This window comes from Myxocyprinus asiaticus, chromosome 41 (assembly GCF_019703515.2).
Source record: "Myxocyprinus asiaticus isolate MX2 ecotype Aquarium Trade chromosome 41, UBuf_Myxa_2, whole genome shotgun sequence".
Classification (NCBI taxonomy): domain Eukaryota; kingdom Metazoa; phylum Chordata; class Actinopteri; order Cypriniformes; family Catostomidae; genus Myxocyprinus; species Myxocyprinus asiaticus.
The window spans coordinates 1,213,693-1,238,974 of NC_059384.1; the positions used below are offsets into that span (position 1 = coordinate 1,213,693).

Consider the following 25,282-nt stretch of genomic DNA (forward strand, 5'->3'; position numbering starts at 1 on the left):
CGGTTACGCCCTCTCATCGTCTCTAGTGAGCAGCGCAACAAAACAACAGTGTTGGTTACATCATATCTGATCTTTCTGCGCTGTATTCTTGAATAATTTTCTCTAGCACTGAAACACGCTTCACTGATGCCGTCTCGCTCGTGTGGCGTGTTTCCAGAGTGCCTTTAGACCATAAAGTATTTTCTTTCTAAATTTGGTTTTATTAATCAGCATGTTACAAGCCTTTAATAATAAACAAATAGATTTATGTTCTAATTTTGTGAAATTATTCAGATGTCATTATCTCAAATAATTACAATTACTAGTTGGTAGCCTAGTCTTTTTCACTTTAATGAAAATATAAAAACAGTCCTTTCAGACTTTTACATTTTCTAAAGTTTCTCTCAGGAGATACTCCTGAACTCCCATACAGTATCATGCCTCAGTCACAAAGGCTTCTATGCCCCCATACTTGGGTATCTGAATGTAAAGAAATGTGAAAATAATTCAAATGTAAAAAAATATGTATACTGTCATTATGATTCAAAATGAACAGATCATCTTTTAACATTAATATCCAACTGCAATCGATTGATAAACTCTATAAAATATTGTAATATTTGAATAGAAGATCCCTCAGACCCCACTGCTGTGGCTGTCTCTGGGCCCCCAATGCAGTTTTGTATAGAATATTTTGACTGTTAAGGATTTTTTTTTTCTCCTTCTGCCAATTTGGAAATTCTAAAAAATGTGCAGTGTACAAATGTGAATGAATATCGTGATAAATATCGATATCGAATGATAAGCAAAAGAATATTGCTATATATTTTGCCATATCGCCCAGCCCTACTTTTAAAGGTGCAGTATGTAAGATTCAGAAACACTTGTTATTAGTGACACCTGTGGCCGTTCAGTGAACTGCAGCCTGTTGCTCGTGCTCGCGCACACACACTCCATAGAGACGTGAGCATCGACCAAAACAATGACGTAACGTACAAAGAGACTGAATGTGATTCACCGACATCACAGATGAGGTATCATAATTAAAATTACACAGTTATGATTGTTTTACTACAAACTTTGAGACTGTATATTATATTTGACTCTCCAGTGCTGGAACAGGGCTAAAACAAAGTGTGGATATAGGTCTGACCTATATATAGGTGGATATATCACTTTTCTTTGCATGATACATTAACTGCATTTATACGATAGCCTATGTCGGCGTTAGCTAGCTAGCCAGCTTTATCAATAACTGTTAGCTAAATTTGGTGGATGATGACAGTAGCTGTTTATAAAATAGACTGTACATTATAAATATGTTGACACAATTCAGTATTGATGTGATCACAACTGTCATGTTGATATATCGATGTGCTATTGTTTTATAATAATAGATTGTATATATTTTCTGTATAAACAAGTTACGTTACACTAATGAATGGAACTTTTTGCATTATCTTGAACATTGACTAGCATTCATTTCATGTGTTATTGTAGTTTAGCTAAAATGACACAGATCAATCCTTATGGCACTATATTTCACATGCTTTGCAGTTATGTAAGTTTACCTGTCCAATAAGAAGAACGCCAATTCAGGGTCGGATTTAATCTCCAAAAATCGCCCTGCCGATGTTCACTTTAGTTTTCGCTCGACCACGATCACATTCCCGCTTAGCCGGACGGGATTCAGTAGATAAATGTATTTTTTGGTTTACTCTGAGTTTGTGTAGGAGTCGGTGTTGTGCTGGGAGCCGGACATTTGCTGGATTCCATCTCTAAGATAACGTTACCTAGTGTTGCAGTTTGTTGTCGCTGTTGAATAGCGGAAGAGAAGCACTGAGGCTCTCGGGAGCGCGCATAAACGTCACGTCCTTTGGATTTTCCCGGCAAAAGCGACCCGCTCCCTTTGCATGAAAATCAGTCTACAGGCTTTTATAGGCAACCTAGGAAGTCCGGGAAGGGCTCATTTTTTAATTCGTGTTACAAGCCGTTGAAAAAAAGGCGAATATTACATGAAAATATTTACATATTTAAGTATAAACAAGCTCGAAACACACCGATTTATTTTGAAATTACAAAATGATGAAAAAACTTTAGACAACTATCGACATAGATTTTTGCCGATAACCGATAGTTCCAAAAAGCAACTATCGGCACCGATTAATCGGTCTACTTCCACCACAGAATGTACTGTAGAAGGGTACATGCAATATTTAATTTTCATTCCGTCTTGTTCTCGCGTTAATTCTGAAAAAAAAATGCCATAAACAGACGTGACAGTTGTGAAAGCGGTACTTGCCTAGAGGCTACATGATGAGGGAAACCATCCAAAACACTTTGAACCAGCAGACTTTGACGACTTTATTCTTTGTTCAGAAGAGTGAAAAAGCTTTTGTAGCTCTTTGTACAGTTTTTAAACATCCCTAAGTAAAACAATGGTCTGAACAAAATACAGTAAGTTGCAAAATATCATTATCAACCTATAGTTTTTTGTCTGTCAGTATCAGCCAAAAAATGTCATATCGATGCATCCCTACTCCGTAGTTATAAACTGCCTAAAGTTTTTTCAAAACATCAAGAAAGCTAGTCACACGTGTTTAGAACGACATGAGGGTGAGTAAATAATGACAGAATTTTCATCGTCAGTGAACTTGGGGCTTCATGTTTGAATGTCCATTTGAAGTACAATATTTCTGCACTCATAAACAAATGTAAGCGCTCGGCGTAGGATGCCTGTTTCCTTATCGTGGTGTACGTTAAACATCTATGTGTGTCCACTTCACTTGTTTCAGTGTCTATTTATAGAGCTCATGAGGAAGGATGCTGGAAATGAGATGCGCTTCCATTAAAACAGAGGGAAGTCTGGTTTGAAACAAGTTAAAAGAGGCCGAATGATTCAGTCGATGTTGAGTTTAAGAGTCAACATGGGAATAAGAATTGACCCTGTTTACATGCTTAAGGGATAGTTCAACCAAAAATGGAAATTATGTCATTTACTCTCATGTTGTTCCAGACCCGTATGAATGTGGAACACAAAAGGAGATGTTTGGCAGAATGTTCGCCTCAGTTACCATTCACTTGTCTGGTATTCAAAGAGGTGAACGTTCATTCTGGAATGTCGCGATGTTCCTGTGGGCTTTTCCGTGTTAATGAGGCCTCACATTTACAAACGCTGGATTCAGAGATGAACTAGCCGTTGTTATAGCAACAGGCTGCAGGGCAAATCTCCCCACGCACTTGGTGTGTGTGTGTGTGTGTGTGTGTGTGTGTGTGTGTGTGTATGTGTGTGAGTCCTGCACTACTATTACTATGGCAGTTTCATTACAAATGCTCTTTTGAATGGGAACCTGGCAAAAACTGTTTATACACAATGTGTTCACACAAAGAGAAGCTTATAACATTCATTCTATAGGTGAATCTCTTGAAACCTGTCAGGGACATGTTCTGGTCTTATTAGGAACATTTGTTTTAATTACCCTCCTATGGTATTGAGAAATGGCCCCTCCCTTTGGTATTCACAGTCATTTTTGACCGGAAGGGTCAGATGTCAATCTGAATATATCTTTTGGGATTTTATGCTGTTTTGATCTTTTATGCATGTACATTTCTAAATGTTACCATTAATTTGCATATACAAATAAGCATAAAAAAAATTACAAATTCAGAACCTACACTTCTATAAGTTAAAACATGAAGAAAATATATGAATGTGGCATAATTTGGAGGCAGATTGCTTTCATCTGGTGAACAAAATATAAATAATACGACTTGAAAATCATGTCATGCCAGTAACAGCCAGTAGATGACTGTAGTCACTTAATGTGTAGTCTGATGGCTTGTAACCTAATTTTATATTTTATCACAAGATATGCATTTGGATATATATTTAGACATTATCAAGCTATTATCTGTCAAAGTTTAGCATTTTAAAATGGATTTGAAGTGTCAGTTTTTGCAGTTAATGTCATTATGCTTGCAGTCAGACCTGACCATGGTGTTACAAAGCATTTTCCTACCAATAATTTATTTCAAACATAAAAATGTAATAACTCAAAGTAAATGCATAATAATAATAATAATAATAATATCAAGAAAATGAACATCAAGAAATGTGTGTTCTGCATTTTTTTGACAAATGTAAAAAAAAAAAAAAAATTAAGCCCTGTGTTGTAGTCTCACCAGTTCATTTTTGTGTGTATAATTGTTTGTTTGTGAATGGTTGTGTATGTTTTGCACTGAGGATGTTTTAGAGTCTCACCCTGTAATTTCTGTAATTTTTTTCTGGATTGTGGCTGATTTATTATTGTATTTGATAGATAAAAAAAAAAAAAAACTGCTCTGTTTTTTGGTCTTTCCCATTAATTTCAATGGATGGTCAATTTTGACCGCGAATTCCAAAGTTGTCTCTTTTATTTATTTATTTATTTTTACGACCACTTAGACTTCTCGAATCAAGCCCAATTTTTTACTTTTTTTGTATGTTTAGATGGCAATAGAAGGAAAAGTCACTTAGTCTTGTACTGCTCAGATAAAGGAAACCATTTTTATTAAATGAGGACAATTTATTTTTGGTCAAAAATGACCGAATACCATAGGAGGGTTAAGCACACACAAACATAGACTAATAACATGTCATTTAAAATGTATAGCTAGTCTTTACACAGAGCTTGACATGAAAATGCATGTAAATAAGTAGATGTTTACACTTTGACACTCTTTTAATGCGGTCGTGTTTCTCTGTTTCAGGGAAATCCTCCTTGACGATACAGTTTGTGGAAGGCCAATTTGTCGACTCGTATGACCCAACTATTGAAAACAGTAAGTGTGTTTTTAACATATGCATGGTTGGGAATCTAAATTGGGAGTACATTAAAAAAAATACTAGAAATAGAAAATGCTTCTCATGATATTCACGCTAGTTGGCTGATGATACTGAATGGTTGTTCATATGGAAACGTGAAGTTAAAGGAATGTTCTGGGTTCAAAACAATTTGTTTAATTGACAGCATTTGTATGTTAATTGCCACAAAATGTAATTTTGACTCGTCCTTTGTTAATTTATAAATATTTTTTTTAATTTAAAAAAGCAAAAATCACGGCTACAGTGAGGGACTTGCAGTTAGGAATGGGAATTTTCGAGGAATTTTGTAGTCCAGTACTCTAACCCACAAAAAAAACAAGTAATTCATTGCTCGTAACTTAAAATTTAAATGACACTACGTGAAATTAATATTTAGTTTTATTCACAAATGTTACCAAGAAGGGTTTTAAAATAAGTTCAACAAATTATCCTTTTCTTTTTGGATTTTTTTTTTTTTTTAATCCATTTTTATTAATGCATACTGTTTAAAAAAAAAAAACAGAGTAAAACAACATTCCCGCTCACCTGAAGCTTACATAGAAACCAATGCTGATGACATTAGGGTAACGAGTCTATTGTCTACATGCTGTCACATTTCAGTCGTTTCATATGTTATTATTCAGAAAATGTGGTGAAAGTTGACTTATTATAAAATGCGCTCTGCCAATGTTCAGAGATTCAACGCACATACACACATATACTTGTCTGATTAGCTTCCGAGTTTCACGTACCGCTTCACTTTTTTTTTTTTTTTGACCATAAAAGCAGATCCTCGTCCGTTTTTGCATGACTCCAACAAGAACCGAATACCAATATTCGGTATAATTCAATAAGAATCAAAATATTACAAGGTCTCCTAAGCAACCAAATTGTCCTGGTTGCTAGGGAGGGTAGAGTCACATGGGGTAACCTCCTCGTGGTCATGATTAGTGGTTCTCGCTCTCAATGGGGCGTGTGGTAAGTTGTGCATGGATCGTGGAGAGTAGCATGAGCCTCCACATGCTGTGAGTCTCCGCGGTGTCATGCACAACGAGTCACGTGATAAAATGCACGGATTGACGGTCTCAGAAACGGACGCAACTGAAACTTGTCCTCCACCACCCGGATTGAGGTGAGTAACCGCGCCACCACGAGGACCTACTAAGTAGTGGGAATTGGGGAGAAAAGGGGATAAAAAAAATAGATACATTATTTGGTGCTTCCTTACAAATACTAAGAGTCGTCAATAGAACAGTAAGTGAAATCGGAACCTTAATCGCTAAATTCTTCACAACTGTATTCCCAACATTACAAATATATTGAAGGGGAAACTCAATATCAACGTACTTGGCTGTGGCCTCCTGCACCGTGTGTGTGTTCTATGCAAGAGTAAACAATGGTTTGCCATTGTTTAGCTTCAGTTGTATGACACAGTTCTGTTGTCAGGATGATGTAACTGGAGGAAAGCCAGGTGTATTTCTGTCTTTTTTTATTGTGCACTACATGAATGACAGGCAGTAATATGGATACGACAGTAATGCACACACACACACACACACACACACACACACACACACACACACACGCGCATGCATTTCATCAGCAGATTCTCTGCGCATTACGGATTGATGCTGCAATCATGCACCAGTTTACATGCAGCACTACCAGTGCATGAACTGCAGCTCTCGCAAGGTCACTTTGAGGAAGTGTTCTAAGTAGGCCACGCATGGTCTTCATTACTTGTGATGGGAGGTTCTTAAAGGGGCAGTTCATAATGGCCGCAGTTGTCCGTCAGTGATACAGTGAACTCTGGGTTGGATGAACTCAGGTGGGCTTGTCTTGTTTTGTGAGTAATGTGGGTATGGTAAAAGGGATTGTTCATGCAAATATTAAAATTCTGTCATCATTTCATGTCATTCCAAACCAGTATGACTTTCTTTCCATAAAACTCAAAAGGAGATGTTTAGCAGAATGTCCAGAATGCTGTTTTACATATTGGAGACTGGGGTTTGAAATGTTTGGAGAGTAAACACCATTAACCCTGTAAGCTCGAATGGGCTAATAATCATGAAAATATTAACAACTACAGTCTTGACCAACACAAAATAGGTTTCGTGTGAAAGCTTAGAAGCTCTACTTTACAATGCATGTAGACATTATGACTAAAATTTGCAGACAAATCATTAGTGTTCCGTTTTGCTAATTTATTTTTTAAAAAAAATAATTGCACTTCATATTATTGCGATCAGTAAAAACATCAAACTCATCAAATAGCCATGTGTCATATGTTGTAGTTTTACTCAGACAAAAATATAGCGAGTAATAGCTAAGTATATGTCTTTGACAATTATGTTGGTGTTGCTTGTATGCCGCGTTTTCACTTATAACTTCACGAAAAATAAACAGAACATAAAATATCACATACCATTACTTAGAGGAGGTGATTATCTTTCAAATGAGTCCACACACAAGATAATCTGATGCATAGATCATTAGATAATCCACATGAAGCACAGTGTTACATATGGCCACAAGGAGATGGCGCCAAATACATGACACAGACTCAATGATGACTCAAATGACACAGAATGAAACTCATTCTGTGAAATCTCATTACTAAAATCATGTCTGCATGCTATGCAAACCTTTAGTCATTGTTGTGTTTGCATGTGTAATTAGTTCTTATGTACAATTATTATGTTTTATTTGTTTGGAGACGTTTTTGGACACTATGATAAATTAATTTTGTAATGTTATAACATTTGATTGCTTTGTCTTATCAACGCAAATATTTTATCTGATACAGTTGACATGATTGGGGAAAAAAAAAAAAAGGCAGTTTTTCTGAGCCACCTTATTTACATCCAGAGATATATAGTCAAATCAGAAAGTACAGTTTTGGTTGTTTTGTTTTTTTCTAGCAGTTTCTTAGGTTGAGAGTCTCAGAATGTATCATAATCTTTATCATTAAACAATTTGAAAAGTTTTCTTTATAATGATACCAAACACCCTCTTTGTTTTGTGTAGAATTATAAGCCTTTAATTTTGAAAATCTTTAAAAACACCTTCAGAGCTTAAAGGGTTGAAGTATATGAGTAAATATTTAGCTGAATCTTCCCTTCCACCATTGCTCTCAAATTTAATTCCATTTAAATATGGTGTGACATGTTGTGCGTTATTTAAACATATCCAAGTGTTAATGAGATTTGTGAGTTGCAGTGCAGTGGAAGATTTTCAGTAAATAAACAGCTTAAATGTGGGTGTTCCTCACACAAAGCAATCGTATGACTTCGGATGACTTGGATTGTAGTGCACGAGACTACTTCCATTCAACTTTTATGGGGCTTTTATGTCTTTTCAGGAGCTTGACAGCCTCAGTTCTCTTGTGTTTAGCAAAAGAACAAAAGTCGAAAGGGGTTTGGACTGACATGATGAATAAAGTGGTTTGATTTGAGTCTTGACAGCCTGGGTTCTGCTGAGAAATGACTTCACTGGAGATGATCAATGGCCTCTTCTCAACTACTAATTTTACTTGCTAATTCAGCTTTAGATTCGTGAGAGATTTGCTCTCAATGAGTCGTCAGGCTTGATTAATGACGTTAGTTACACCACGCTTCCTCCGCTGGAATCTACTGTCTGTAAAGTACTGATTGGGTAAATGTTCCTTTTTTAAAAGCTGCTAAAAGGGCCAAGCTGATTGATCGGATGATATTTGATTATTTTGAGATCTGTATTGGCCAATGTGACGAGGAGGCCAATACTATAAAACACATAGACGCACACACACACAGCGGCCATGTGTGTCTCTCTCGAACTGATATCTCCGGCTCCCGCTGATCAGCTGACTCGGTGCCGGCTGTGCACCGGTGGATGGCTGCGGCTCCTCCCCTGGTGGACGGCAGCGGCGAGGACTCCACAACAGTGCATCCCTTCTCCTTCCCGGTTTCAGCACCAATGTAACGGGCTTCACAGGACGGGCAAGGAGGAGGCGGGAACCAGCAGAACATAGATTAACTTAAAACACACATGCACACAAGCACAGCCACGTGTGTCTCTCTCTCTCCCGAACTGGCGTCTCCGGCTCATGCCCCCCTCCTCATCACAGCCAATAACTGAGCTATACCTTTTCAAATATTTGTTTTAATGAGCTCATTCTGTCTGCGCATTTCTCTTTTCTTTCTCTGCAGCATTTACTAAAATGATCACAGTGAACGGTCAGGAGTATCACCTGCAGCTAGTGGACACAGCAGGACAGGTGAGAGCGATTGAGAGCTAGATCACGATTCTTGATACACATTTCAAAAACCACAGCAAGCAATATTGAACACAGTCCTTACACATTAACAAGTTAAACATTAATGTAACTATTAACAAATTACATAAAAACAATTTCATATAAGTAACCAAATGTTTCTTAAATAAGTATTCCTTGTTTTTAGTATAAGTAAATGTACGTTTTTCAATTAAGTAAACAGCTAGTAATAAAATAAACATATGGGTCATCCAAGGTTGTCAATGGTGATATAAATTAGAAATATTTTAATAGTTTAAAACACACGTCAAGTTCGAAGACATGCAATATTTAAGTTCATGTTGTTTTAATTTTTTTTAAAAACATTTATAGCATTTTCTACAAAATATTTAATGACTTTAAAAATGTCATGCGGAGTATTAAATACTTTCCTTGACCTTGATTACATGTGTACGCAACTTAATACATTTCAAAAATTTTTTCAAACATGTTTCAAAGTGAAAAATATTTTTTTACAAATATCATGAATTAATTCAAGAATATCAGGAATTTTTCTTATGGTTACACCAAATAACCTGAACAAAATTAGCTTTTTCATTTAAAAAAAACTAACAAATATTGAGATTTAATTAGGGATGCAGCGATATGAAATTTTTTGGCCGATACCGATTTTAACTAGTAACTATTGGCCGATACTGATATTTGTCATCAGATCACTGTTTTGCTCAAGAATGTTTAGAGAGGTACAAAAGCTTTTGTTCCAAAAATAAGTAATTTCTATTAAACACTGATTGGACCTGTTGAACACATGACAGGCCAACATTTTAAAGAGAGCCACAATGAAAGATAAATAGAAGATAAATAAAAAAAATATTGAAAAATAACTAAATATCAGAGCATGATGCTTGATGTAAAAAAAAAAAAGTTTATTTTATACTCCTAAAACATTTTTGCACTTCTGTTTTTTCAGCTCAAAACAACAGAACTCACATTTTACATGTTTATACTGTATATAATAGAACATCGCAAATACAAATTATGCAAACATAATGTTGGGCAATTCAACGGAAATGTCCACCACATCAATTAAAAATAAAAAGTTACCAAAGGAACAAAACGTCCTTTTAAGTTCTATAGTGCTGTAATGGATAATGGAAAACGCTGTCCAGACCGCTAGAGGGCGCCGCTTGCTTACACAATGCTGACTAAAGAGCTGATTGCAGTCGATTTTTAAACGCAACCTTTAAAGCTTATTGCGATTTCAGTCTTAACTCAATCAATCGTGCAGCCTTAATGAATAACACACCAATGTCTGTATAGGTAAGTGCCACTTTCACAAGAGGCATGTAATGACGGTTTGTCCTCATTAATGTTAGAACGAGGAAGAATAAAAATGTAATATTACATGATCTTTGAATTCAGAGTTTTTACAAAGTGTGATGCTAATTATAAATGAACCATCATTTTTTCATGCTTAAACCGATTTGCCGATGGTTTTAATTTGGTCATTAATTGGCCGATAAATTGGTGCATCACTAGATTTAATGATATGACAAAATAAGGATTTGCTTTTAAATCTTCACACACAGTCATGCGAGCCTATAGAGGTCATCTCTGTTTTATGATTTTTGTCACATGACAACATAATTGCTACTTGCACGTTAGTTACACCACATGACTTTGATTTGCTGGACAAAAGATTTTCAGATATTAATCATATTTTAAAATAAGCAGTGAAACCATTTTATTTATTTTAAAGAAATAATAATAAAATTATTCGATTCAGCACAACTCATGCCAACATTCCTTTTTTCAAGAATTTCAGCTTTAAATGAGACTTTGATTTTGTTTTTACTGTCTCTGGATGGTTGCACCACGTGACATTTTTTACTTTAAGCCCCAGAAGAAATATCAAAATGACTTTAAACATGTTCATGTGTATTCAAGTCATTGTTTTGTGTGAATTGGGTTTGCAATGTATTTTTGAATCATTTATTAGATGTGGACAAAAAAATGAAAAATGAGCATCATGTCATTTACCCAAATAACAAGCAATAAAACAAATAATAACAATAGAACAGAGATACAAATGAAGTAAACGGTGTTTGAAGTTTTCAACAGCAGTATCAAGTATACATCCAGAAATACAAATAATAATAATAATAGTCAAGCATAATCAAGTGTAGCTCATTACTGAACTGAGTCTACCAATACTATAGAAAGACTGGTGTAACCGTTACATTTTTTGGTTTTAGTAACAACTTGGTACCGAAGTGCCGGTACTTTTAACAATAAAGCATACTGTTGACTTTATCTAGATAAAGAATTATAACGTATATACTTGTAAGTCATGAAGCCGGGGTGTATAGCTACACAAAAGACTGACAGTTGTATTTTGTAATAGAAACATTTTGTCATTAATGCTTTTATTTATTAATTTGGAGAGTCAGTGTAACATCTCTTAAGTTTTGAGTTTGATTGTTTTTGCAGGACGAATACTCAATTTTTCCACAGACGTACTCCATAGATATCAACGGTTACATTTTGGTCTATTCAGTCACGTCAAATAAAAGGTAGGTGCATTTAAATAATTGTTTCCTCAGAGTTGTTAAATTGTTCACTGAGAAAACAGACAGGTCATCTTTAAGTGTCATATTTCTTTAGGATACATCTATGTGTAATGTGAAAATGAAAATCATTTTGAACTTCAGCAGCAAGTTTTTAAATTCGTTCCGATCACCCCCGTCTAATATCTGTCATAATAGAGTTTATGAATAAAACATTGTGGCCAGTTGAATTCTTGTTAACTTGAAATGTGACATTATTTCATGAAGACTCTCATACAGATTATTGAAATCCACACGGCTCTTATTTTACATTCTGGAGGCAGATTGCTGCCATCTGGTGAACAAAATATAAATAACCATGTCATGCACAGCCAGTAGATGACTGTAGACACCTAATGTGTAGTCTGATGGCTCGTTGTAACCTAATTTTATATTTTATCACAAGATATGCATTTGGATATATATTTAGACATTATCAAACTATTATTTGTATAAGTTTAGCATTTTAAAATTGATTTGAAGTGTCAGTTTTTGCAGTTAATGTCATTATGCTTGCAATCAAACCTGACCATGGTGTTACAAAGAGAAGACACAGATTCAGCATTTTTCTACCAGTCATTTATATCAAACATAAAAATGTAATAACTCAAAGTAAATGCATAATAATATCAAGAAAATGAACATCAAGAAACATAAATTAACTGCACAATTCTAAAAACTCAATTAGAGTATTAAATAGAAGAATCAGAGTAAATATTTTGCAATTTCAAACTTTCTATAGTAAAAAGTTATTTTTTTAAATGTGTGTGTCTGGGTATGTTTTTCACTGAGTATGTTTTAGAGTCTCACCCTGTAATTTCTGTCTGTTTTTTTTCTGCATTGTGGCTGATTGATTGTATTTGACAGATTAAAAAAAAGAAAAGCTATGTTTTTGGTCTTTCCCATTCATTTTCAATGGTCGGTCAATTTTGACCGCGAATACCAAAGGTGTCGCTTTTTTTTTTTTTTTTTTTTTTTACGACTAGTTAGACTTGTCGGATGAAGCCCAATGTTTTTGTGTGTGTGTTGTATGTTCAGATGGCAAATGGAGAAAGTTACCAAGTCTTGTACTGCTCAGATAAAGGAAACTATTCTTATCAATTGAGGAAAATTTATTTCGGTCCAAAATGACCGAATACCAGTAGGGTTAAATTTGTGAAGCTGGTAAAAACATTTTCAGGACTGTGGATCATATGGATCATCTTCCATCTGCACATTTTGTCAGAGTTCTGTCTGTTCGTCATCTGTGAACTTTCATTTAGTGTGCCAGTCTAATTTCACCCATTACTGATGATTTGAGTATTATGATCTTCTGTCTCTCTTTTCTTTGCAGTTTTGAAGTAGTAAAAGTTATCCATGAAAAGTTGTTGGATATGGTGGGAAAAGTACAGTAAGCATTTAAATATATTCTTTTTATTCATCATTTGCAAAGCTCAATTTATTGAGGGAGACCGTTGGTGCTATTGGGATATTAAAGTCAACATGAAACGGTGTACGCAACCCATTTCACGTCTGTAATGTGATCTATTTCAAAGTGGGGGAAAAAGGGCGGGGATTTTACCCATGAGGCGTTGATTGGATGATGTAAAGTGTCTCTATATGACAGGATGTTGAGAAATAAGAGGGCTTGATGATGTCAGCTAAAAAGAAAAGTCATTTTAGAGGATCAAGTTATTTGATTTTGATGAAAGATTACAGTCAAACATTTTCTCGGAATAACACGCACTGATAAATTGTAAATTGATAGTTTTATTTTATCCCAAATTCTGGGTTTTTTGTTTTATTTTCTCTAAATTCCGTGTTTTAAAGTTTAAATGCATTTTATCAACAGCAAAAAAAACTGTCTAATCAAATAAAGTCATAGAATTGTAATCAAATGAGAACAGAACGATTACTTTTCAATATACCATTGCATTATTTTTTATTAAATGAAGTGTTTAAATACTGATCATCACAGCAACAATTCAAAACCCAAATGTTTTTTTGTTTTAGTTTTTTTTTTGTCAAATCCAGGGCTGCACAATAAAACATCACAGTTTTAATAATAGTAGTGATGAAACTCTTGCTTGTGAGATATTGCTTAAATATTATGTTGTTGTTATTATTGATATATTATTATAATTATTACTGCTGCAACTACTACATTGAATATTACATTTTACTATACAGAAGTAGGGTTGCTCCGATACCAAAATATTGGCTTCGGTACGATACCGGCCCTGGTACCTTGGTATTGATACTAAATCAATACTATAATCATCAAATAAAAAGCCTCAGAGTTTTGATGAAATTACACAGAAAATTACTTGATTAAAAGAACTGCATAAAGTCTCACAGATACAAATTATGTGTTTTCCTTTTTAATTTTTCTGGATTCCATGTTAAAAGATTTAATGAAATGTTACGGTCAAATGGTGTTTAATCAAATTGATACATACAGCTTTAATCAAATAATATATAATTATTTTTTATTGTATTTTTTTACCAAAAAATAGCTATTTTATTTTTGGTAAAATAAAATGTTGCACAACAGAGCTGCACAGTATTAATGAAAACATTAATGAAAATAAATCTGATTACCTGTGGCACAAGACTGTTCTTGCTGAATCACAACATGATGATAAAACACTTGCATTTTTGATATTGCTTACAGATAATAATTATAATATTAAAACAACCATTTAATGTAATATAATTGTTATGAGTATTATTGCTACTTTTTGAATATTACGTTTTTATACCATAGTTATATTTTTCTGTCTTCAGTTTCACTCATCCAGTTGAATAGTGCTTTAATTAAAGCGGGACTTTTATTTTGACCTTTGAGTTCTTCCTGTTTGTGACAGGTTAGTTATATCAAGCCTCCCATTAATGCTGGGATAATCCCATCACGACTCTCAAGCTGAAACCTCCGAGCTGCACCGGAGGAGTTCATTTAAGTGTTAACAGCCGTTTATACTTTATACACACCACATGAAAATCAAGCACCAGTAGTGTGTGTTGTGAGTGTGTGAGCATGCATGCGCGCGCGCGCGTGTGTGTGTGTGTGTGTGTGTGTGTGTGTGTGTGTGTGTGTGTGTGTGAAGCAGATGACAGAGCAGAGCATCACCTCTTGTTCATTCTGTAGCGTGCTGCTCATGTGACTGTATATTTTTTAAAGGGGACATTATGCGAAATCCACTTTTTCAATTTTTTTGAACATAATTATGTGCCCCCAATGTGTGTAGACTGCCACAAAATATGGTAAAAGACCATCCCCTCGTTATAAATGTTCAGACGTAACATAAGAATGTCTCTTTTCTCCTCTTTTAGAGTACCCATAATGCTGGTGGGCAATAAGAAAGACCTCCACATGGAACGGTATGTGACAGTATCATTTTTCTGTTTTGATCGCTCATTTTAATGCAAATATGTGACTCCCAGGATGTTCCGTTATGAATCACATGAGGATCATAGTATGTGTGTGTATGTGTGTATATGTGTGTGTGTGTGTGTGTGTGTGTGTGTGTATATAGTTGTGCTCAAAAGTTTGCATACCAATTTTGGCATTGATTTTGAAAATATGACTGGTCATGTACTCTTTTATTTAAGGATAATGATCATATGAAGCCATTTATTATCACATAGTTGTTTGGCTCCTTTTTAAATCATAATGATAACAGAAATCAGCCAAATGGCCCTGATCAAAAGTTTACACACCCTTGAATGTTTGGCCTTGTTACAGACACATAAGGTGACACACACAGGTTTAAATGGCAATTAAAGGTTAATTTCCCACACCTGTGGCTTTTTAAATTGCAATTAGTGTCTGTGTATAAATAGTCAATGAGTTTGTTAGCTCTCACGTGGATGCACTGAGCAGGCTAGATACTGAGCCATGGGGAGCAGAAAAGAACTGTCAAAAGACCTGCGTAACAAGGTAATGGAACTTTATAAAGATGGAAAAGGATATAAAAAGATATCCAAAGCCTTGAAAATGCCAGTCAGTACTGTTCAATCACTTATTAAGAAGTGGAAAATTCAGGGATCTCTTGATACCAAGCCAAGGTCAGGTAGACCAAGAAAGATTTCAGCCACAACTGCCAGAAGAATTGTTCGGGATACAAAGAAAAACCCACAGGTAACCTCAGGAGAAATACAGGCTGCTCTGGAAAAAGACGGTGTGGTTGTTTCAAGGAGCACAATATGACGATACTTGAACAAAAATGAGCTGCATGGTCGAGTTGCCAGAAGTCCTTTAAATCGGATGCTGAGTTGGCTAATTTGCATGTCAACATTCTGGCAACCTTTCACATCACAGTGATGTGAAAAAGTATTTGCTCCCATCCTGATTTCTTCTGTTTTTGTGTATATCTCATATTAAATTGTTTCAAAAATTCAAAATCTAACATAAAACAAAGGCAATCTGAGTAAACACAAAATACAATTTTAAAATGATCATGTTATTAATTGAAGCAAAAAAGTTATCCAATACCAACTGGGCATGTGTGGAAAAAGTATTTGCCCCCATTAGTTACTAAATCTGAAACTGCATTCATAATGGGGTTCAGCTGGACTAGACACACCCAGACCTGATTACTGCCAGCCGTGTTCAATTAAATCAACACCTAAATACAACTTTTACAGGAGCATGAAGTTGGCTAAAAGGTCTCACCCAGTAGCACACTATGTCAAGGTCGAAAAAGGTGATTGAAATACATCAGTCTGGGAAGAGTTACAAAGCTATTTCAAAGGTCTGGGACTCCAAAGAACCACAGTGAGAGCCATTATCTCCAAATGGAGAACACTTGGCACAGTAGTGAACCTTCCCAGAAGTGGCCGTCCTTCCAAAATTCCTCCAAGAGCACAGCGACGACTCATCCAGGAAGTCACAGAAAAGCCAAGGACAGCATACAAGGAACTGCAGGCCTCTCTCACATCACTAAAGGTCACTGTTCATGACTCCACTATCAGAAAGACACTGGGCAAAAATGCCATCCGTGGAAGAGTGGTGAAGTGAAAACCACTGCTAACCCAGAACAACATTAAGGCTCGTCTGATGATCCTCAGTGCTTTTGGGAGAATGTTCTGTGGACTGATGAGTCGAAAGTGGAACTGTTTGGAAGACAGGTGTCCTGTTACATCTTGTGTAAATCAAACACAGAATTCCACAAAAAGAACATCATACCTACGGTCAAGCATGGTGGTGGTAGTGTGATGGTGTGGGGATGCTTTGTTGCTTCAGGGCGACTTGCAATAATTGAAGGAAACATGAATTCTGCTCTCTACCAGAAAATCCTAAAGGAGAACGTCCGGTCATCAGTCCGTGAGTTGAAGCTCAAGCGCAACTGGATTATGCAGCAAGACAAAGATCCAAAGCATAGGAGTAAAGCCACCTCTGAATGGCTCAAAAGAAGCTAAAGTAAAGTTTTGGAGTGGCCTAGTCAAAGTCCTGACTTGAACCCGATTGAGATGCTGTGGCAGGACCTTAAACGGGCAGTTCATGCTCGAAAATCCTCCAATGTGGCTGAACTAAAGCAGTTCTGGAAAGAAAAGTGGGCTGAAATTCCTCCACAGTGTTGTGAAAGACTGATCTCCAGTTATCGGAAGCGTTAGGTGGCACAGCCAGCTATGAAGATTAAGGGGGCAGTTAGTTTTTCACATGGGCGATATAGGTGTTGGATAACTTCTTTGCTTCAATGGAAAAATATATATATATGAAAACTGTATTTTGTGTTTGCTCAGGTTGCCTTTGTTTTATGTTATATCTTGTTTGAAGATCTAAAACAATTAAGTATGAAAAATGCACAGAAATAGAAGAAATTATGATGCTTTTTCACAGCTATATATATATATATATATATATAAACTCGCTCTGTCAAACTCACCGCAGGACATCTGTTAACTCTTCCGTCACCGCTGCGAGCGATATCTGACTGAACATGCAGACTGAAGTTAATATAATGCCGTATGCCTCAGTCTGTTCTATAAATGTAGAGCTCTTGAAACATGCTCTCTTGGGAACATCATGCAGTATTGATGTAAGAGGCAGCTGCGGTACTCCAGTATCACGGTTTCAAACACTGATGTGAATGCTCAAGTCATAGATACAAGCAGTCACATGCATGTCTTTTTTTTTTTAAAGGAATAGTTTACCAAAAAATGAATAATGTCTCTTACTTTTCCCAGAGAGAGAAGAAACATTAGGATCTCTTTTCCAAATGTTGCATGTGTGGTACCATTTGAAAGCTTAGAATCTGGACTTTTCATAAAAATACCATCACTTTTGCGTTGCATAAAACAACAGAAAGCCTCTGTGTCACCTATGAGCGCCACCTTTTGGTAATGATGTAGAAATATAAATATGAATATTAAAGTGTTTCATATAGCCATTGTCATATATCAAATGAAAGCTGTCGTTCTCAGGAATGTGATTGTGTAGTTTATATTCATGTCGTAACACCACAGTTTGAATTTTTATCAAAATAAGCACAAAGTGAAATATTATCTCTGTCTAACGTCTCATGTCTGCTCTGATCACTGCTTCTGTAACCCCCAAATAGCCACAAACTCTATATCAGCTCTTACCTTCGGATGTTTTCTTTAAAATGAGCCATTGTTTAATTGTCTGTGAGCTCATTTAGGTAAATAATCCAATGTTATGTCTCAGAAGTTAAGACCAATATAAGCAGTCAAGTAGAAAAATCATTATAGATAAATCATTGACAAAATATTAACTTTTAATGATGAAATGTTACACATCATCGCAAAGCTTTCTAACGACACCTTGATTGAGCTTCTACTTGACTTAGAAGACAAAATATGCAATGAAACAGTGAGGAAGTGCAATGCGCTCTTAATATACACTTGATGTCTATGTACAAGCACATGTGTGAGTGTTCAGCTGCGTTAGAGCGCCACCTACATTTCAGATCTGTATATTGTGATGGAATGTGAAAGAGGAAAAATTATTTTTCTTATTTCTTACTGCCATCTAGTGGAATGAAATAAGACTTTTTGCAGGGAGATAGAGCAAAAAGAACCTGAATTACATGCTTGTGAAGTTGAAGAGGTTAAAGTCATACGATAGCTTTGAGGAACAGACTGAAATGTAAGTCTTTATTCACTTGAAATCTTCCTCCTCCACTGCAGCAGGTAATAATGATTTAAAGGGAATCTACAGCATTGTCTGACTTCTATTGCGTCTCTGTTTCTCTCGCTCAGTGTCATCAGTTGTGAAGAGGGTAAAGCGTTGGCAGAATCGTGGAATGCAGCGTTCATGGAGTCTTCAGCGAAAGAGAACCAGGTAATGAGACGTCTTGTTCCTCTAATCTCTTTTTCTCCATTCCTCTCTCTATCTGTCTTTATAGAAACGCTGCCTCTGCAGATGTCGTGAGTGTCTCAGCTTCCAGTATAAAGATGTTCACTGATATTCTGCAGTCTTGATTCACTCTCAGAAAATGACTGCCAGACTGCCAGCATGATAAAAGTTATGTATTTGTACACATAAAGACTTCCAATAATTAGGGCTGTCTATTGATAAAGTAATAATAATAATTGAATAGATTACATGATTAGTAATTAAATTCTTTGTCATTAATTTTATATCAAAATTTGCTGAATAGGCCCACAAATAAAAATTATTCAGTATATAATGATTACATATTTAATAAATAAATGGATTAAAATAATTATAAAGACTAGAATAAGCCTGTAATATAATAATTCAGATGATTAAAATACATTTACATTATTTTGGCAGATGAGTAAACATTGATTAGGCAACATAAAAAGTGGCAATTGATGGGTCACGACCTAAAAATGGGTGAAAAAAACTACACTTAATCCAAATAATAAAATGCAATTAACCATATAACCATGCACCTTTTAGGACAACAAAAAAGGCAAACTTTTAAAAATGGATAAAACATCTATATTTTTTGTTGTTGATGTCAAAGGTCATGTGTCCAAAGTTAATTTGTCAAAATAGACAGATGTCAACATGGACAGGTTACTTGACATCCTTGATAAGCATGAACAAAACTATGCAAAACTACATTTTAAATAAGAGTTCACTTGCACCATCGAAATTCAAGATACATTTACAAACCAGAATTGTCAGTCCAGTCAATTATTCTGCATGTTGTTGGGCCTGTGCAATACGTAGAAATATTAATACATGGGTCAATGATGTGACGCGTCTAATAAATTATTCAAAACTACATTATAACTTCAATTCACACAGAACAATTACTTGAATACACCTCTTCTGGGGATTAAAGTCAAAAATGTCATGTGGTGTAACCGTCCGGAGACAGGAAAAAAAATTAAGTCTCAATAAAAGCTTAAATTCTTTAAAATGTTGGCATGAGTTGTCCTGAATAATACTTTTATTTATTTAAGAAAATGGTTAGTGAAAATTTTATTTTAAAATATGATTAATATTTTCATGTCGTGTAACTAATATGTAGGTAGTAATTTGCTTGTCATGTGACCATAATCAGAGAAGATCTCTTTAGACCCGCAAGACTGTGTGTGAAGTTTTAAAAACGAATAATTATTTTGTCATGTCATTAAATATCAATATTTTGACATTTTTATGAAAACGCTCAATGTTTTCAGGTCATTTGGGGTAACCGTGAGAACTTCTTATTAATCTTGACTTAAAAATTCATGATATTTGTTAAAAAAAATAAATTCACATCAACATATGTTTGAAAACTTTTTTTTAAATGAATGTTTTTAGTTTTATACACACTCATGCAAGGTGCAAGGAAACTATTTTAATACCTTTTACTTGATTACACCGCATGACATTTTTAAAGTCATTAAATAATTTATTTTGTGGAAAATGCTATAAATGTTTTACGAAAACTCAAATATTACATGCCTACGCACTTGACGCATGTTTTAAACTAAATTTATAAAAAATATTTCAAATATCAATATTTTTATCACCTCGTACATCCTTATTTGTCAATGATACACATTTCAATTTTTGTTTACTTTTGTACGATAAATAATTTAGTTTGGTCGCCACTTGATCTCCAATGAAAAATCTGAGTCCTGAAGCAAAACCAGTTGAGAGTCACTGCTGAACATAAGCCTATCAGTGACCTATGGTCGACAGCAATACTTTTTTGCAGTTGAATTTGTCAGTCTGTCCAATATATTTATTATAAAGGCTTTTTAAAAGACAAGTCCGTGTGCACCTGCGTCAGACGAACACTTGGAGTGTCTCACTTTGGTTGCATTGCGTCATAAACCCAGTGTTTTAGGACACTGTGTCAAGTTTAAAAGTAGTTTGAAACCTGAAAATACACGTCCCTGCATTTGTAGTTGCCCTCTGTCCAGCTGTGTTTGAACGCAAAAATGCGTCCTCATCTTGTGCTGTCTGCTGTCAGTGAGTGTAGTTTAGTTTATTGCCTGTACAGCTGGAGTTGCGCTTACTGCCTCCTGCTGAACATGATGGTGATACAGTAGCGTTAATTGTTCCAATGGTAGTTAAAAACACACTGAATTAACCAACAGCCCTACCAATATCACAGCCATCCAATCCCCCCTCCCCCATTCTCAGTAGAGAATGCGCTGAGACAGAGAGTTGTTAATTGAATATCACAGCTTCTGTTTTCATCAAAGTTTAGATCCCTGTTGAGTGTAAAGTGTGAGTTTTTCCTTCAGCTGTTCACTGAGCAGACATTATCGGTTAGTCATAGTCTGTGGTGGATGTATCATTTCATTCTCATGGGAGAGCATATATTATTTTTAGCAGCATCGTTAAAAAACACAGACACTGAACCCCGACAGTTTGATTTAGAGGAACATTTGTTGGCAAATTTTTGCCAAACCGAGACTGGCATATCAAAACTGTGTTTGAACAAAAAAAATGCATTGCTGCTTCACAATGCATCGATGACAAAATTTAATAATCAACTGTTTTCATGCAAGTTACAAATGTAAAGAATGCGGGGGAAAATCAGTGTATTGCAAAATCAGTTTGCGAATAGCAACTAACTTTTTTTGATGCGCATCTATATTCCTATATAAAATATATTCATTGAAGTGTTTCCATCGTAGTTTGTGCAGAAAAAAAACAAATTATCCACCAAAGGGTAGGGTATAAATTTTTTTTTCTCGCATCATTGTTCAGCATTTTTTAATGAGATTATCCCAAAATTTGCATTAAAAATGCATAGATGGAAACAACGTGTATTAACCCTCCTATGGTATTCGGTCATTTTTGACCGAAATAAATTTTCTTCATTTAATAAAAATGGTTTCCATTATCTGAGCAGTACAAGACTTGGTGACTTTTCCTCCATTTGCCATCTGAACATAAAAAAATAAATGTAAAAAAAATCGGGCTTGATTCAATAAGTCTGCGGTCGTTAAAAAAAAAAAAAAAAAAAAAAAGAGGCATCTTTGGTATTTGTGGTCAAAATTGACCGCCCATTGAAAATGAATGGAAAAGACCAAAAATTTATTTACCTTGAGTTATTAAATGCTTATGTTTGAAATAAATGATTGGTAGGAAAATGCTTATTCTGTGTCTTCTGTTTGTAACACCATGGTCAGGTTTGATTGCAGACATAATGACATTAACTGCAAAAACTGACACTTCAAATCAATTTTAAAAATGCTAATCTTTGACAAATCATAGTTTGATAATGTCTAAATATATATCTAAATGCATAGCTTGTGATAAAATATAAAATTAGGTTACAACAAGCCATCAGACTACACAGTCAGTGACTACAGTCATCTACTGGCTGTTACTGGCATGACATGATTTTCAAGACATGCTATATATATATTTTGTTCACCAGATGGCAGCGATCTGCCTCCAAATTGTCACATTCTCATATGTTCTTCATGTTTCAACTTGTTAAAGTGTAGGTTCTGAATTTGTCATTTTTTATTTATTTATTTATTCCAAAAATTTGCTTATTTGAATTTGCAAATGAATGTAAATAAGATTAAAATAGCATAAAATCCCAAAAGAAATGCATAATTGTATTGTTCTTCAGGGAAGAACAATAAAATAAAAAAAAAAAACCTTCCTGAAAAAATGACCGCAAATACCAAAAGGATGTGCCATTTTTCAATACCATAGGAGAGTTAAGAAAGTAAATAGGATCTTATTGATTTTATGTTGATGTATCAGTATAATTAATCTGTTATTGGTCTGTTTTGTTTCAGACTGCAGTTGAGGTGTTTAAGAGGGTAATCCTGGAAGCAGAGAAGATGGACGGTGGTGCTCCACAGGGTCGGACGTCATGTTCCATGATGTAGATAACCCCACCCCCTCCAGCCTTGGTCCCGCCCCTTTCCCACTGCCTGCCCCGCCCACTGGGGAACAAGCACAAACTTTTCTAGCAAGCATGTTTGTTTCTACCTGGTGTTTGGGGTTAAATAAGCAGCTGTGATTTGGTTTTTTGGTCAATTTTATGGTTAAGAAGAACGTTAGCTTTGAGATGACATGATTCGAATCGGGTTAAATACACTTAAAATTAGATGTTTGCTAGAAAAGTCTGTTTACAAACTCCCACCGCACCCCGCCCTGCCCGCACCACAGCGCTGGACACTGGGATATCCCTCTACTTGAAGTGGCTCAATGCCTGTTTTCCTCCTTAGAAATGTTGGCTTTTTATTTTTAAACCTTTTATACTTCATTTCACTTTCATTTTAACTTTAGTTGAGTGTGATTTTCTTTTTTTAATTTATTATTTTGGGAGAAAAGTGTTCTGTGACATACATTACGTGAATAACCCACATCCTGTCTGCTTCATGTCAGTTCAGTGTCTTCAGCTTTCTGTTTTCAGCCTCTCATGTTCCTCTGTCGCGAACCCTGACCAGTTTGTATATCGTGTTTCTTAAACACTGATTATGGCCAATAAAGTTGCAGCATTCATTCATTCTGCAGTGAATGTTGTTGAACTTTTTTGATTGTAAAATCATTAAACGCAGCATTTTGTTTCACTATCACTGGACTCAGTTGCCATGATTTTCAAAGCAGTCTTTAATTACACTTGCGTTCTGCAAATTATCATATTCTTAATGAGCCTCATTGCCTCTGAACATCCTTAAAACAAGAGTTTATTGCTTAAGATATGAAGACTTGTTTTCCTCTTGAATAATAGGTGTATTTTGTCTTGTTTTATTGGCCGATTATACTTTTAAGAATAAATAAGTGGAACAAATGTGAATTATGCTCCTTGTAAAGACATTTCGATTTTTTTTTAATGTTAATCATATAATGTATTTTTGGCTTTTTTTGTTTACTGTATTTTTTTCACTTTTTAAGGCATGTGGCAATTGGAAAAACATCTGATAATGCAACACAAATACATTTACAGTATATTCAATATAGCATATAGCTTTTAATTTTTCTTAGAGTAAAAATGAAGGGTATTTGCAACTAATACTTACCATGATGTTTACTTTTTAAATCATATTTTAATATTACAGTAATTGTCATATAAAGCATATGATACAATAAAAAATGTATATGAAACGAGTCATAATACATATAACATCTTAATTGACTATATATATATATATATATATAGGCTTAATTTTGTCCTAAAAATGTATGTATATATTTATTGTTATTTTGAAGTGAAATATGTCCCACACATGTTCTGGACGGGTATCGTGAGATTTGCCATGTGGTAAGTGCAATTTTGTCCAGCTGTATTTATGAAAAATGCTAATAAATAGGGTCCATCGTATCTGATTAAACTGGAGAAAAGATGGCGTCATATTTCTTTTCGCACGGCGAAATACAGTCATATTTTCGCGCCATCGAAGGTTTTCCGGTGGAAAATGATGGTTGTGTGTAGAAGGTAACCCTCCAGATACCTGATGTCTCGCGAGAGCAGCATTGAACGTTCACACACTGCGTATTTGTTTATTTAGAGCCCTACAGAAACCCTAACCTTAAACCTACCATTAGTAACAGCGAATGAGACTCTCGCGAGACTTAGGCTGCCGGGGGGTTACCTTCTAGACACGCGAATTTCGCATGGAGTTCATGTTTGGTGAACTTTGACAGGCGAATTCGCGTTGACCAATAGCAAGCTGCTTGGTTTGACAGTGACTTCCGTGTGGGCGATTCTTCGTACTACACTGAATATACACAATGGACAAGGATATCATTTTCAGCTTCACTCTCCAGGATATAAAGTGCAGCATTAAAAAGAGACTGTTTGTCAATTTGTTTTTTGGAAATTCTTCGCCACCGGATGTCCATCGCGCGAAATTCATGATCGCGTGGATTCCCATTTAAATGACTGCGTTTCGCCGTGCGAAGGTTAATGTGACCGTGCCTTTAGACAAACGTTGTGGTGCCCTAGGACAAAAAAGATCTTCAAACAGGGGTCCGGGGACACCCAGGGGGCCACAAGGAGGTGCTAGGGGGTCCACGGAATATTTCAGAAGAAAAAAAAAAATGCAAAAAATATTTAAAATTTACCAAATTTTACCATTTTATTATTTCATTCTGCTTTCTAAAGACTATAAATAAGCATATATTTCAATTGAAGTTAAAAAAAAAATGTAAACATTTAAAGGGATGGTTCACCCAAAAATATAAATTCTCTCATCATTTACTCTCCCTCATGG

General features: G+C 35.3%; 1 protein-coding gene across 2 annotated transcripts in view; it reads left to right on the forward strand.

Annotated features, from left to right (window-relative positions):
* LOC127431933 (GTP-binding protein Rheb) overlaps positions 1–23,644 on the forward strand; it is a 30,667-nt gene extending 7,023 nt beyond the window's left edge. The window contains exons 2-8 of one of the 2 annotated variants that reach the window (XM_051682594.1): positions 4,729–4,800; positions 9,010–9,077; positions 11,565–11,647; positions 13,014–13,070; positions 14,993–15,040; positions 18,884–18,965; positions 22,859–23,644. In XM_051682594.1, the coding sequence (XP_051538554.1) occupies positions 4,729–4,800; positions 9,010–9,077; positions 11,565–11,647; positions 13,014–13,070; positions 14,993–15,040; positions 18,884–18,965; positions 22,859–22,951 (503 nt within the window). In that variant the 3' untranslated portion in view covers positions 22,952–23,644. The remainder of the gene's footprint in view (positions 1–4,728; positions 4,801–9,009; positions 9,078–11,564; positions 11,648–13,013; positions 13,071–14,992; positions 15,041–18,883; positions 18,966–22,858) is intronic. The other variant, XM_051682595.1, reaches the window with a different exon arrangement.
* Positions 23,645–25,282: the final 1,638 nt, after the last annotated feature.